This window comes from Xiphophorus hellerii, chromosome 16 (assembly GCF_003331165.1).
Source record: "Xiphophorus hellerii strain 12219 chromosome 16, Xiphophorus_hellerii-4.1, whole genome shotgun sequence".
In the NCBI taxonomy this organism is placed as follows: Eukaryota; Metazoa; Chordata; class Actinopteri; order Cyprinodontiformes; family Poeciliidae; genus Xiphophorus; species Xiphophorus hellerii.
The window spans coordinates 15,019,845-15,034,229 of NC_045687.1; the positions used below are offsets into that span (position 1 = coordinate 15,019,845).

A 14,385-nucleotide genomic window follows, 5' to 3' on the forward strand; every position below is an offset into this window, starting at 1 on the left:
GGATTTTTAATAGGTTTTTTAACCTGCTCATGAGCTGTTCCTTCGACACCAGGCACACATCAACTGGATCATTATGCAAAGCCTCCTGCACACACAGAAACACTTTCAACATCTGCTGCTGCATTTATTTAAAAGAAATGACCTTGGGTGTGAATTAATCTTAAATCAGGTGAATCGTTGTTTTGCTCACTATGTATGTGTCTACTAAGATTTTTCTACATTCAGAATATCCAATTAGAGACATGACATGACAAATCTTTATCTAAAATCAAAAGTAACATTGCATACAACCACATAGTTGGATGTTAGTGTGTCAATCTCACTTTTGAAATGCTTAAAAATATCTTAGTGTTATAAATATGTCCAGATTAGGATATTTACTGATATTTATGAATACATGGCACCTCGGTATGCCAGCCACTGTATGTCAAGATTCTAGCTAAAAGCATTTCAAGAATTACCTTGTTGGTGCTAACATAGCATCTTGTTCTCATTTCCAACATAAAACCCAGATTCGAAGTTCTCTCTTTGCTAAATGCCAAGTTAATGAAGGTACAAATCTGTAGTTAATTTGATTTTACACCTGTAGATTTTGTAGATCAGAGTTAAGTGGCTCAAAAAAAGCAAATATTTAAACAAAGGGTCAGTTCCTGGACTGAAAATAAGTAAAAAAAAAAAGAAAAAAAGAATAGAATACAGCTTGTTTATGTAGGAAATAAAGCCTAAAGAAACAATACTCAAAACTAGTTGAATTGAATACAAGAATCTGGGCAGCAAACAAGGGTTCACGTGTGAACAGTTTTGTGGAAAAATTGACATTTTCAATTCCGCGTTATTGCCTTTAGGGGGCAGTAAATACCCAGAAATTGATTTTGCAATCAATAATTGACTGGTTTATTTCAAACGGGTAGAAAAGTAAAACGATTTGCAGCTCACTTAATTAAGTAAAGAGGAAAAAAATCAATAGAGGGTTAAGGTATCTTTGGACTTTTTCTATCCACTGTATTAGGTAGTGTGAGGCTTTTCATTGCATAATGCCTCAAGAAAACAATAATTTTAAATAAGAGTATATATGCCTGTCAGAGTAAACTACATTTGGCTTTCTGTGCATATAGCTTATGCTTCTCCTCATATGAGTATTGCTTTTATTTGCTGTGTGAACTCTTGTAATATTATGACATATACAGTATATGCTGCCTTCACAACTGGTTAGATTCCCCCTTAGAAAGTTAAAAGTCTGTCATAACACCCATTACTAGCACTATTTTTTACACTATCAGCTCTTGATTGAGCCTGCTGCTGGGTGTCCTTTGTTGAGTAGTAAATATGATGATTTGTGTCAAACCTTCATCCTCGCTGAACCATAAACATCAACACGCATCCAGTTGGATCCAGTTAGAGCTCCCTGCCCTGAGCTCTGAGAACCAGATGGCCAGTCTCAGTTACCATTTGTATAACCATGTCTCAGTTGTCGCACATCTTCCTGTCCACAGTGATGGCCACACTGACTGGGAGCATCATTTCCTCTGTGAACTCCTGCGGGAACACACGCCGGACCAGATGAGTGTTTGATGGCTTCGGGAGCCTCCCTTACTCACTGCTTTTCCAGCTGTATGCCTACTCGCCGATGGATCATCTAATCTGAACGACCGGCTCATTTAATACACCGCATTCCTGTCAGTCAGGCCAGGAGGGATTGCTCTTTTCATGGGGTCACTTAAGGGAATTTAATTTGAGCAGAGGCAACACTGCGACAGGCACTGTGTTTCATGCTGTTGTTGTTCCTGCTTGGAGGTGCACTTTATTTTTGGCACTGTTGTTAGCGTATCCTTAGGTCTAAACAAATGTGTCACGGTTTGAGGGGCTGAAAATGTGACAAAGCCTCCTGATTTTGATGAAAAGTGTAGAATCCTCAGATGAACCATCACTGGGACAGCCAAAGGGATTAGTAGATTAAAAAATTAATGGTAACATAGGTTAATCATTTTGAATACAAATCTGTTTGAACAGAAGGATTCTGTTCATAGTGCACTTTGAACTTTTCCACATTGTGTCACTGTGTAGGTTTTTGTGTCCCTGCTAAAGAAAACCCCTCAGCAGGATGCTGCCTCCACCATGTGTCACCGTGAGGATGATGTATTAAGGATGATGCCGACACATGGTATTTTGCTTACAGGACTAAAAGTCTTATTTTGGTTTCATCTGATGAGAGCACTTTTCAGTTCTGCATGTTTTGCATGACATTCTGCTTTTGCACACCTGAATAAACCAACACATTCTGGAGAAGTCTGCAAATAACCTGCTACTTAGAACTTCCTAAAATATTCAAGACACAGACCTACATGTCTGTGTCTTGACATGTAGGTCAAGCCATAAGACATGTGTCTTAACCTGCATGTCATTTGTTATAATATTTGATATAACAGTAACAAATGTAATTGCTATTTCTTCTAAAGACTTTCTGATCAAGGCCAGATGTGTGGAGGTGTCTTTATACAGATTGATCCACCTATAGACAACTCTGTAGCTCCTCCAGATTTACTATGGGCCTCTTGACTGATTTTCTGATTAACGCTTTCCTTTCCCAGCCTGTCAGTTTAAGCACACAACCATGTGTTGGTAGATTTATTGTGGTTTATTAAATTGTTTTTCCACGTTCAAGAATTTTAATGTTTTTTTATTTATTTAACATTCTAAACCTGCTTTTGAACTGTTTCATAAATTTATCTGATTATTTATTTATGATTTGTTTACTAATGTTCTTCAAGGAAACCTGCATGGCCTTCACAGAACAACGGCATTCAGAGCAAGACTGAAAAAAAGGGATTTTTTTATCTTCCATTTTACAGTTAGGAACAACTTTGTGTTGGTTTGTTACATAAAGTCTCAATGCACGGCAGTTGTGATTGTAATGATAACAAATATAGTAAAGTTCATTTACAACATGCTGTAAATGCTGCCCCTGAACAGCTGTCAGGTTGGCAGTGTTGGAGCGTTTAGACAAATCCACTTGAGGGCGATAACGGACCGACAGCCAGACAGAAATAGTTTTTTTTTTTGTTTTTATTTGTAAATGAATACTGGAGCCTTTTTCTGAAATTCAGCTATGGATCAGTTTATTAATTAGGCAACGCTTACTTTATCTCTGCCTTTGCATTAAAGCAGGCATCAAATGATAAAACCAGAGTTTTCTTGGGGTAGTCATCATTAGTATTTGTCATATCTGTTTGTGTCACCTAAATGCATCGATGAGGCACCAAACACATAGGGGGTACATAGCATAAAGTCCAAAACAGAACAAAAAAGAGGTCTTCCAAAAACATACAAAATGATTTACATAACAAGGGTTAGGGGGGAAATTGAAAACATTTGTTGAGGTAGATTTCTTGACCTCATACTGCATAAATATCCTATTTTAAAACTGTGATAAATTCAACCAGGCTCTATTTCTTAACATTTTTGACCCGCTTTAATCAGTACTGACACACTGAAACGCTCCCCGCCGTGCATCTCCTCCCACTCCTGTGTATTCCCTTTTACAGAGAGTTACCTAAATATCAAATGAGCGGGGGCGAGGGAAAGACCTGCGAGAGGAAAATTCTTCTGGTTGCGCAAACCTCTGGCATGCATCAAGCACTGATGGATGGGTGTGAGAATAAATTCAGAAACTGATGGGTTACAGTTCCAAAAATCATCACTTCTCTCAAGTTTCCTAAATGTTATATATATATATATATATATATATATATATATATATATATATATATATATATATATATATATATATATATATATATATATATATATATATATATATATATATATATATTAAAAAAGAATCTAATTTTTTAATACAAGCAGTTCTTACTATCAGCTGGTTTTCTTTGACTAATATGCTGAGTGCATTTTGCCAGAGCTATTAACTCATGTAAGTTAATGAAAGAGACAAAGGCATCTAGCCTTTTCTCCTGGCTGAGGCAGAAAGAGACAGCATGGGGCAGAGAAGGGCACAGCGCTCAGCTTTAATTAACCACACAAGGCAAGTCACTCCTCCTTCACTTCTTCCTGAACCCCATCTATTATCCGTGCATCTTCTGTGTACAGCCAAAACACCGCAGCCTGCAAGAGAAAGAGTTTATGTTCCCAAAACTTCACAGGAACTCTCAAAAATGTGCAAAAGGTTTGTATTGCTGCTGCTCTGCACAGATAATCTGCATCTAACAGTTGTGACTTTCAGCTCATAATTTAGTCAAAAGAATTTCATTTGCCTGTTGTGATCATTAAAACAGAAAAAGAAGAAAGAGAAAGAAAAGTTTGTTAAAATGTCCATTTTAGCTCTACATAGATTTTTCCCCCCAAAATGATGGAACTGAAGTTGAATTGAAGATTCAGACCAAAGATTCTTTTTTTAAAATAAATGCCGGTTTCTTCTATTTCTATGTACCATTTAGTTCTCATATTTCTCATGTTTGAATCACATTAATAATGAATTAGTATTTGTCATATCTGTTTGTGTCACCTAAATGCATTGATGAGGCATTGCAATTGAAATATCATCATATGCATATGTTAATGCGTATCAGAGCTTGTGCCACAGAACTGATTAATCTCTAATAAGACTCTGAATCTGGTCTCTTATGACTTATTTTTCAATATTTGTTGTTGTAGATGAGGCCTTTTCCTTACTCCCCTCTCTCTATCCTTATGAAAACACATAAACCAAACACTTTCTCTATCTGACTCAACAAGACAATCGTCCATCATTAATCTCAGTTAATATTTCTGCAAACCCAGTATCACTATCAAATGGAACACATTGTGCAATGACCTTCCTAGAGTTGATTTTCATGTTTTGGCCTTATGTTCTTGATCCAATACTCAGAAATCCAGAAAAAATTCAGCAAACCAGCCTCGGTGCCATTAACAGTGGTACCGACCCATACAATAATTAACCTCACTGGTGCTTTTGTCTACTCATTATACACATTTCTTCAAGCGCCAGAATGTGTGACACAGGGGGTTTAATATAGCCACAGGCAGGTGCTGCAGAAATAATAACAGACTATCACAAAAAATTAGCAGAGAGCCGTTAAACAATAGTGAACATTCCTGAAGGCTGTGCTGTACACATTAAGTAGAGGAATGAGAAACCATCCACACATGTTTAATACAATACATGCTTCAGTATGTTATGATAAAAATAATACATTAATGAGTTATTAGGGGGAGTGGGTTTGGTTAATTTGTGAGTACAGCAACAGATACTTTTAAACCACCTCAGGCTATTTCTGTCTTCAGCCTGGTATTCTCAGAGCAACACCACAATGCTCCAAACTGTATAAAAGTTAAACATTAGGCAAGGACAGCGTAATACTGTGTATTAGACTTCTAATAAACCGAACCAGTCTGTGCGCAGCAGTCTGTTCTTTGTATTGACTACAGTGTAAATGCTGGCATGCTTATGAGAAAACGGCAGCGATGGCAGTCTGTCTGGTAATAGATTACATAATGCAAAAAGTAATTAAAAAAAATACAAACGGTATTTTTACAACTTCATTTGAGGTTTTCAACTGGAAAAAAAAGAGATTGGCTGTTCTCTATGGGTTGGGCATCAGGCTCTGCCTCAAGTAGAGGACTCTGGTATCTCGGTGTTTTGCTCTGGAGTGACGGCAGGACGGACAGACGGAGCGGGGCTTCAGCTGCAGTAAAACGGGTGCCACTCCCGATTTACCGGTCCGTCTACATTCCAAACGTCACCTGTGGTGATAAGATTTGATCGTGACCTAAAGAGCGAGATCCAAGATACAAGCTGCCAAAGTGAGTTCAGCAAAGCCAGACTCAGCCTTGGAGAGAGGGAGAGAAGCTCTGTCATTGTGGGGAGCCTAAAAAAGAGCCGCTGCTTCTCCCCAACAAAAGGAGTTAGTAGAAATGGTTCGAGGATCTGACCAGGTTGCAATATCGGGTGTCTCCTTTTGGGCTTTTCCAGACACACCGCCAGGGATGACTCAGACTCCACCAGAGGGTCTGTGCATCTTTTTTTGGCCTGGGACACCTTGTGATCACCCAGAATGAGCTGGAAGATGCGGCGTTCCTCCTGGATCTGCAATCCCTGACAATAGGAGGACAGTGAATGGATGGATGTAAAAGCATTGTAGTTTATCGGCGTAACAATGTTTGCAAAGAACAAACTTTATTCTTCTTATAGGGCGTTTACATAGTAATTTAGTCTTGCATTTTTCAAAGCATTAATCTTAACTTTAATCACAGATTTACATAGAATAGCTGTTGAATGATTACTGCCTATTACTTACTAATGACCCTAAATCTAAAACAATACAATTCCAAAATAAATTTGGTTCACATTTCTTTCTGTTTCAGATACCATTAGTTTCCTAACAACATAAGCGTGACACTATATATTCACGCATACGTAATATAGTAATGTAGATTACATTATTGTCAGAAAATTAGATAAAATATCAGTTGATTTAGGTCAGTTTGGATTTCGTTAATTATTTTATATCGCTAAATACCACATTAAGGTCTTTCTGTAAGTTACAGTGTTTGGTGGCAAGGATAATCCACTGTAAGTGTTTGTGTCCTCAGGCATGGATTACCTTTAATATGCCCTTCAGTAACCAACTTCTGTTTGTTTTCCTTCTGTCAGGTAATCTCAGCCTCCTCTTATCTCTTTCTCAGAATCAGCCAACAATCCAAAACCAGCTCTCGTTTAGCAACTTTCTTCTGTTTTGTAATGATACTGTTTACGGTTTATTCTTTTTCCACTGACATTAAGGTTGATGGACCTGAAGGAGCGTGACAACAAACAAACAGGACATCACAGGCTGCAGAATGTCTGCTGCGCCTTCACCCCTACGAACCATCTCAAAAACAGGTTGTCGGTAAACAAGCTTGGAGAAGGGGCTGAACAAGACAATGCAATATATATGAGTGCACTTTAGACAAATAGCACAAGAAGGTGTGGTTGTGATATGATGTGAGAACACAAAATCCAGTGAAAAGAAAGGATACTTTTTTCAAGTTGTGGTATAGATTTCTTTCTTATTTGTGAAAACCCTCGAACTAAATAATGGTGTTTTTTACCCCTAAAATTAGGGTGTATCAACATTCATAATACTGTATTCATGTTATCATTTATGTTGTATGCTCGATTTAGATTGACCTTTTATTTCAGAATTCACATTTTCACCAATACATATAAATGTGATGTGTCTTGTCATTTAATCGACCTATTTACTTGGTTAGTTTCTCAAACAAATTCAAACATCTTATGAACATTATTAACATTTTGTTGGGGTCAGGATACACCTGTGAGGAAATGTCAGTGTCAGTAGAAAAAACAGATAAAAATAAAAGGTGTTAATGTCACACATATCATCCCACCCTTACTGCATAAACTGGAGGTAAGCCAAAGAGAGAGAGAGAGAAAAAAAAAAACAATTGGCTGTCTTTTTAGAAGACAATTTTCACATTACTAAAACATGTGTAAAAAATTTGCAAGTCAACATAAAACCCTAGAATGAGGCCCCCACAATGGCAGCCAGGAGGTCATTTTTCTCTCTGTTGCAACAAAAATACTGCAAACATTACAAACTGAGAACTGGATAACATAAGACATATAACAACAGCTGGAATCAATCAGCTATATATGAGAGTATGACCTGCAGGATCTTCATTTTCTCCTAAAACTAAAGCTTTGACAAATCAGAATGTGCACAAACAACATCTGGTGGTGTCCTGGAATGTCTGGTACCATATTGTTGTGAAGTCCATTGGGGCTGGGTTTGCTCCCAACAGATGCCTTCAGATCCAGTCCAATCAGAGTTTATGGAGGAAGGGGGCTTGCAGCTGCCCAGTGGGCAGAGAAGGCTATTTGTTTGGGTGAATGCTGCTGCCTTTTATGGGGAGATGACTGAAGCTCGTCAAAATCTTGTCAAAGCATAACGATCAACAGGTCGTCATGCTGTTGATCGTTCTTACCAATCACATTTTTTCCTCTGGATTTTATATTAGGACATCGATACTTCTGTTACACTTTCCCATTTTAGCCACATAGAGTACCACCAATCAGTTGATTCTTGCCAGTAAATAAATCAAACTATCCTGATTTGGTCACCTAGTGGTGAACAATGTAGCAAAATACATCCATAAGATGTCTTTCTGTGCTAAATAACAGTCATTCTAAATATACAGCCAAAACAAATGGTATAGACAGCAAACTAAAACAAAGGCATTATCTTCTTAAAAACAGGCACATAAAAACAAAAAAATAAGTCTAAAGGGATTAAAGTTATTTGACAGTCTTGTAAATATCTTATATTACAACAACAAAAAATTATAACTGTCCATTGCAGTTTACAAAGACGTAACAAAAAAAAATGCAGTGATTGGTAAAATAACTGTCTTCAGACAGTTCAGTGAGCCTCTGCAGAGATGTGACAGTGAAAAACAGGGCAAACCGAAATAAAGTCAGGAAATTCCATGTCAGCATGAAACCCCATGGGTAAAACGTCAGAATGCCTTGTGGTCCACCAGTGCACAAGTTGGATCAGCAACAAAACAGAAATTACTGGCAATCCGTTGCAGGTTTTGCGGTGAAAGGCTCAACATCGGGACTCTTTACAACCTCCATCTGGATGGACTGTGAAAAAATGAGACACAAATATGAGATTTAAGATTATGGAGCAGCACAGATTTAATCTCTTATATGGCAATTTATATGGCTTTCAGGTTAGACCATGTCTTGGTTTGGTTTCCATTCTCTTTCTACTTTCTGTTTATGAACTGTGCTCAGTGAAATGTTCAAAGTGTTGGATACTGTTTGTAACCCATGCTTGATGTAAAATACTCCACAATCGTTTCTCTGACCCTTCTGCTTTGTACCTTGGTCTTTAGGATGCTGCTTCTTCTCTAAGATTCTCTAACAATCCTCTAAATTGTCCACAAAGTAGAACTGTAGAATAAATAACCCACATGTAGTTTCTATTTACAATGCAATTTAATAATCCTCTGGATTATATCAAATGTTTAAGACTAAAATGGGTAGAAAACATTTGCACACCATAATTGTCAGTTTTGTATTTGTAAAATTTTCCTTCTACTTCAAAATTACACAATTAGACTTTGAGCTTTTATATTATGTACAATACTAAGTAAAAACAATAAGGTTTGTGGTTGTATTCGTACAAAAATACTTATGAAAACATCTAAATGGTGAAAACATCTAAATTTAAGGTTTTCCTCTTTGCCCCAGTATGTTTCAAAAAAGCATAACCCCAGAGAATAGTGAAGCATATTTGGATCCTGCTCATGCATGTCATCCAATACAGAAAAAGGCCTAACTTCCATGTTTAAGAGAAACAGGAAGCTGTGTTCACTCAGAATATTTTTCACATGAACATGTTCTCTTCTATGTAATTCATATTCATTGTTTTTTCCTGCTTGATTCTTGAAGGTTTGCAGAGGGGCTTGTGGCTACATCAATCGGTCAATATAATGTCATAGGAATTAAGAGTGAGCAATTGATCTTTTTGATGGTTGGAAGAAAGCAGAGTGCCCTGAGAGAAAACATGCATGAGGCACCATCTACATGCAGGGATTCCACACTAGGACCTACTTACTTTACAGGCATTATGCACTTTCTGATTGAAAATAAGAACTTTTTTTTTTTTTACCTTATTGCCATTCTGTCTGCTCTCCACTAGGTCCGTAGTTGCAGTAGTCACCTGCTTGTAGAAGCAAAGCACTGCCTTAAAGCTCTGGTTGAATTTGTCCGAGAGGAAACCGTAGAGGACTGGGTTGGCGCAGGAGTTGACGTAGGTGAGGATGACCATGGAAAAGTAGAGTTCAGCAGTGAATTTGCTCTCAGGGATGACATGAAACAGGTTGACAATGTTGACGATAAAAAAGGGAAGCCAACAAAGCACAAAGACCAGCACGATGATCACCACCATGCGAGTCACCTTGCGCTCTGACTTGCGCCGCTTTGTCAGGCCTGCGCGTAGGCCTGCAGATTTCACCTGAAAGACGGAAGATGGTGTGAGATTTTGAGAAGCTAAATTAAAGTCATAAGCTTTTTGCTAATTCAAGACAAAGAGGATATGTAAACATTTAATTACCTTGATGACAATAATTAGATAGCAGAGGGTGATGACAATCAGAGGGCCGAAGAAGCCCATGATGGATGTGTAGAGGATAAAAGCAAGTGACCACTTCGCTGAAGGATCAGGCCAGCTTATGTTGCATGTGTTGAACTTATCCTGCACACTCGAGAATATGGTGAGCGGCAGCGCCATCAAGAATGAAATAACCCACACCAGGCCATTTAAAATCTTGGCTACTTGGGGCTTTCGCCATCTGGCACTGCGAATAGGATAAACCACAGCGAGGAAGCGGTCAATGCTCATCAGCGTCAGGCAGAAGGTGGAGGCGAACTGGCTCATGCCATCAGAAGTCATGGACACCTTGCAGAGGAAATTACCAAATGGCCAGTAGGATAGCGCACTGTTGGTCCCTATTAAAGGGATCCCCAGGATGTAGAGTTCATCTGCCATGGCTAAATTCAGGATGTACATGTTGGTCACTGTCTTCATTTTGGTGTAGCGGGCAACTACAAAGATAACTAATGCATTACCCAAGAATCCCACTATGAAGACAGTAGTGTAGATTACTGCAGTAACCTCACTAAAGGGCATTGGTGGGGTTGTGTCTGAATCGTTGGTGCTGCTGGTATTCTCAGACATTATTGTCTCATTGTAGTTGGTCATGTTGAAGGAGGAGCTGCTGATGTCCATGCTGATGTTATGGAGGATTATCTTAAGAGAGAAAAGACATGTACACAATTGTAATTGTTATTTATGCTTCAACGGCAGCCATTACCTAGAAGGAACAATTCATTCTGACTGTTTGAGTATTCTGTGAATTCCTAGTTCAGAGAACAATTGCTATGTCAAACTTCTGCACTATACACACTCGACACAACACAGGTGTGTGTGGTAATCTCTGGGCAAGGGGCCCATATTTACCAAGAGAGGAGAGAAACTTTCCAGTGAACTGTCTGGGAACGTGGCCAACATGCAATTTCTTATAAAAGGAAATTGCACTTTTAGAAGAATGGCATCAGTTAAACAGGTTTAATGGCACTCTAGATGGACCAAATGTCAATAAAGGAGACAAAGATAAAAAAAAAAAAACGTGGGAAGTGGTTTGATATTTGGAGTGCTTAATGTGTTATTTATGTTAGCAGTAACATTATCAATGAAGAGCAATGTGTTTCCGAAATTACAATGTCCTTTTAAAAGATAAGAAGCTAAACGGATTTTAAAAACTGTTTGTCTTGGTTTATGGTTGTCAAGTATGAAATATCAGTTTTTTACAGTTCAAGTAAGCTAATATGATTTCCAAGTATCTAACATTATCAAAAAAATATAGTCACAAAAAATAGGACATCTAATCATACAGTGTGTGGTTTTCTAACACACACTGTAGTTTCTTTCTTATTGTAGAAACATGGACGCTGACCTTTGCTAAGTCCAGTAAGGCCTGCGGTGCTTTAGATGTTGTGTACTGGGTTCTTTTTTGACCTCTTTGACAAGTTGTCCAGGTCATGATCGGTAGCTCCTGAGAAGTTTGGCCACTGATCCACATTTATTCCATTTGTGGGGAACGGCTTTCCCTGTGGTTTGACAGGCTCCCATAACCTTAGAAACGCATTTGTAACCATTTCCTGAATGAATGTCAAAGGCTTTGCTTCACATTTGCTCTTAAATTTCTTTAGATTGGTGTGTGATCAGTTGCTTTGTGAGCTCAACTATCCTACTTTATGCTGTCTGACAAGTACTGTTTAAATGATTTATCTATTATGATTTTAATTGATTATTTGAACAAGTTGGATAGCTTGTTCCCTTAAAAGAATAACACAATAATAATTTGAAAACTGTGTTTTGCATTCACGCAAGTTATCATTTCCTGATTTAAGAGTTTGTTTGATGATCTGAAATGCAAGTACCGACATAAAAGCAAAACAAAAGAAATCAGAAAGAGAGCAAATAGTCGCGGTATTATACTCCACAGCTTTAATAAATTTCTCTTAAAAGCCCCAAAATGCTTTTATTCAGGTCAGTGAGTTTTGCAAAAAAAATAAATAAATAAAAAAAGTTTACAACACTGACAAGCAAATAATGTGCTGACATGTAAACAGACAACAATTTATTAAACAACCAATATTCACAGCAAAGTAGTTTTTAAAGACTTAAAATATCCTTAACTGCAGGTGATGTCTAAGAAAATCCTTAACTTCACATATTCTGGTCAGATTCTGTTTCAAACCATAAAAAATGAGCCCATTGCTCAAAGTTTAATGTTCTGACTGTAACTCAATCAGCTAAATGTTTCCGCACAACATAAATGCCAAACCTGTAGACATTATGCTAATCCTTGCAGTCATTATGACAGCAACCATTATGAATCTCGCTGCCCTAAAACGATAATAATCATATTAGTGTCAGTTGATGGACAGCAACCTTTGAGCCTTTGCCTTCAACAACTCACGCAAAATGCTGAGGCGGCTTCAGCTAATGGAGAGTCGGATGGATAATTGTCAGATGTCAAACGTTGCAACCCGAGGCAGTGAAGATGTTTTGGACAAATAAAAACTTTTGACGTGAGGACTCGCTGCACCGCGCTCCAAAACACTGGAGCGACGCGCAGCCCGCAGCGTGATGTTGGGAAAACAAACACGATATGTCTCTGTCCTCTTCGGGCCGCAGAGGGGTTTGACATTTCTGTCCATAAATCTCTAATTGCCAAATGCCGCAGCTTATAAAAGCGCTCATATGACTGCCCGCTGGATTTGTGCACACAGTAAAAAAAAAAAAAAACTAAAAAAAAAAAAAAAAAACCCTTGGGGCTTATTTACTCGCCCCCTTTAAACCATATGGCTTCGCGCGCTCTCCAGGGAAATTAACGGAAATAAGTTTTCATAATTAGGGTAACTGGTGACATCTTTAAGACAAAAATAAACAAAGAGCAAACTCCTCAGCGTGGGATAAATATTTAATTGACACAAAATTAGTCAACGATATCTAAAATTATCCTTGTCGGTCACAGATTATGGAAACTACAGACGGAACATCTACAAACAAAGGTATGCGATTTTTATTCAATTTAGTTACCTCCTATCCCACGGCAAATGTATTATCTTTATAATGCGTAAAAATGCACAAGTAAATGTAGGAATTGGATTCGCTGTGCGATTCACACTGAAGATGTTCAGGGCCTACATACAAGAAATCAATTTGTAATTTCACTTCCAGGTGTTGTCCATGCTGTGCAGATGGAGATCCAACCTACCTGTGCGCTTCTGCGACTCCAACGCTCATGCGGTGATGGGACTGTTCACTCTTTCTGCGCTTCTCTCCCGATCCTTGATACAAACACCACTTGTTATCCAAGTTTGCTCTATTTTTCCTTAAATCCTCGTGCTCTAGCATCCATGCTGACATGCTCAGATTATTAACTTTCTTTTAGTAACTGCTTCAAAGTTCATCGGTAAGAACAATGCGGCACTCTCCTGCGAAGATGGGAAAGCCTCTGCGCAGCGGGAACCTTGTCTGTATTTAAGTGGGGAAAACGTCACACAGCGTTTGGATTAAACGGTCCCGCCCACGGCTTGTTGTCAACACCTCCAATACCATTTGTTGGTGCAAATTAAATGACAATAAGTTCATTTCTTTCCTCTTCTTGGCGAATTTCAAGCCGCCAACTAAAATATATACCTTTCCCTCTTCTACTGAATTAGTCAGATCTAAATGGTTGAGTCTGAGTCCTCCTGGAGGTGTTTGGGAAGAAAAGAGAAAAGATGGTGAATTGTGAGAACAGATTAGGCAGGATTAAGATTTGATGGTGGTAGTCTGAGCTCAAGTCATTAGTTTTATGTTGCTCTCATCTCTGTCAATGCAGAGTTAGCACAAGGCTGCTGCACATACAGGCACACAGAATGTGTTTTATCTTGGACTTGTAGAGAACTACAGAGACCCCAGAGATGGACAAAATCTGATCCTCCAGTTTCACTAACTTGAGCAGTCAAAGTCTGTTTGCTGGTTTTGGAAAGTTTCTTTATTCATCCATTGTTTTTTGAATTTGGCATAATGTAACCGCACTCTGGGGGATCCAAAGTTGTTCCAAGATCAGGAAGGATAACTTATACCTCTAGCAAGTTCCTGGTTCCTCCAGCTTATTCCTTTGAATGCAAAGCGTCCAGTTCCACTTTCTTTTGATCATGATTGTAGATCGAATGAGTTTAATTTCCCTTGGTAGATGGGTAATTAAACCCATGGGTAAATCTACCCATCTGCATTTTGGTTC

General features: G+C 38.3%; 1 protein-coding gene across 1 annotated transcript; it reads right to left on the minus strand.

Annotated features, from left to right (window-relative positions):
- Positions 1–6,173: 6,173 nt before the first annotated feature.
- LOC116736273 (somatostatin receptor type 5-like) lies at positions 6,174–14,385 on the minus strand. Its single transcript, XM_032588650.1, has 4 exons — positions 13,372–14,385; positions 10,140–10,835; positions 9,696–10,040; positions 6,174–8,662 (listed from the first exon to the last, which is right to left on the minus strand). The coding sequence occupies exons 2-4, from the start codon at positions 10,812–10,814 to the stop codon at positions 8,588–8,590; spliced, it is 1,095 nt and encodes a 364-aa protein (XP_032444541.1). The 5' UTR covers positions 10,815–10,835; positions 13,372–14,385; the 3' UTR covers positions 6,174–8,587.

Coding starts and splice junctions, on each gene's coding strand:
- LOC116736273 (XM_032588650.1), bottom strand. CDS start 10,814: ATGGACATCAGCAGCTCCTCCTTCAACATGACCAACTACAATGAGACA. Junction 10,041..10,139: donor ATCTAATTATTGTCATCAAG/GTAATTAAATGT, acceptor TCCGTCTTTCAG/GTGAAATCTGCAGGCCTACG. Junction 8,663..9,695: donor GCAGACAGAATGGCAATAAG/GTAAAAAAAAAA, acceptor ATTTTTTCACAG/TCCATCCAGATGGAGGTTGT.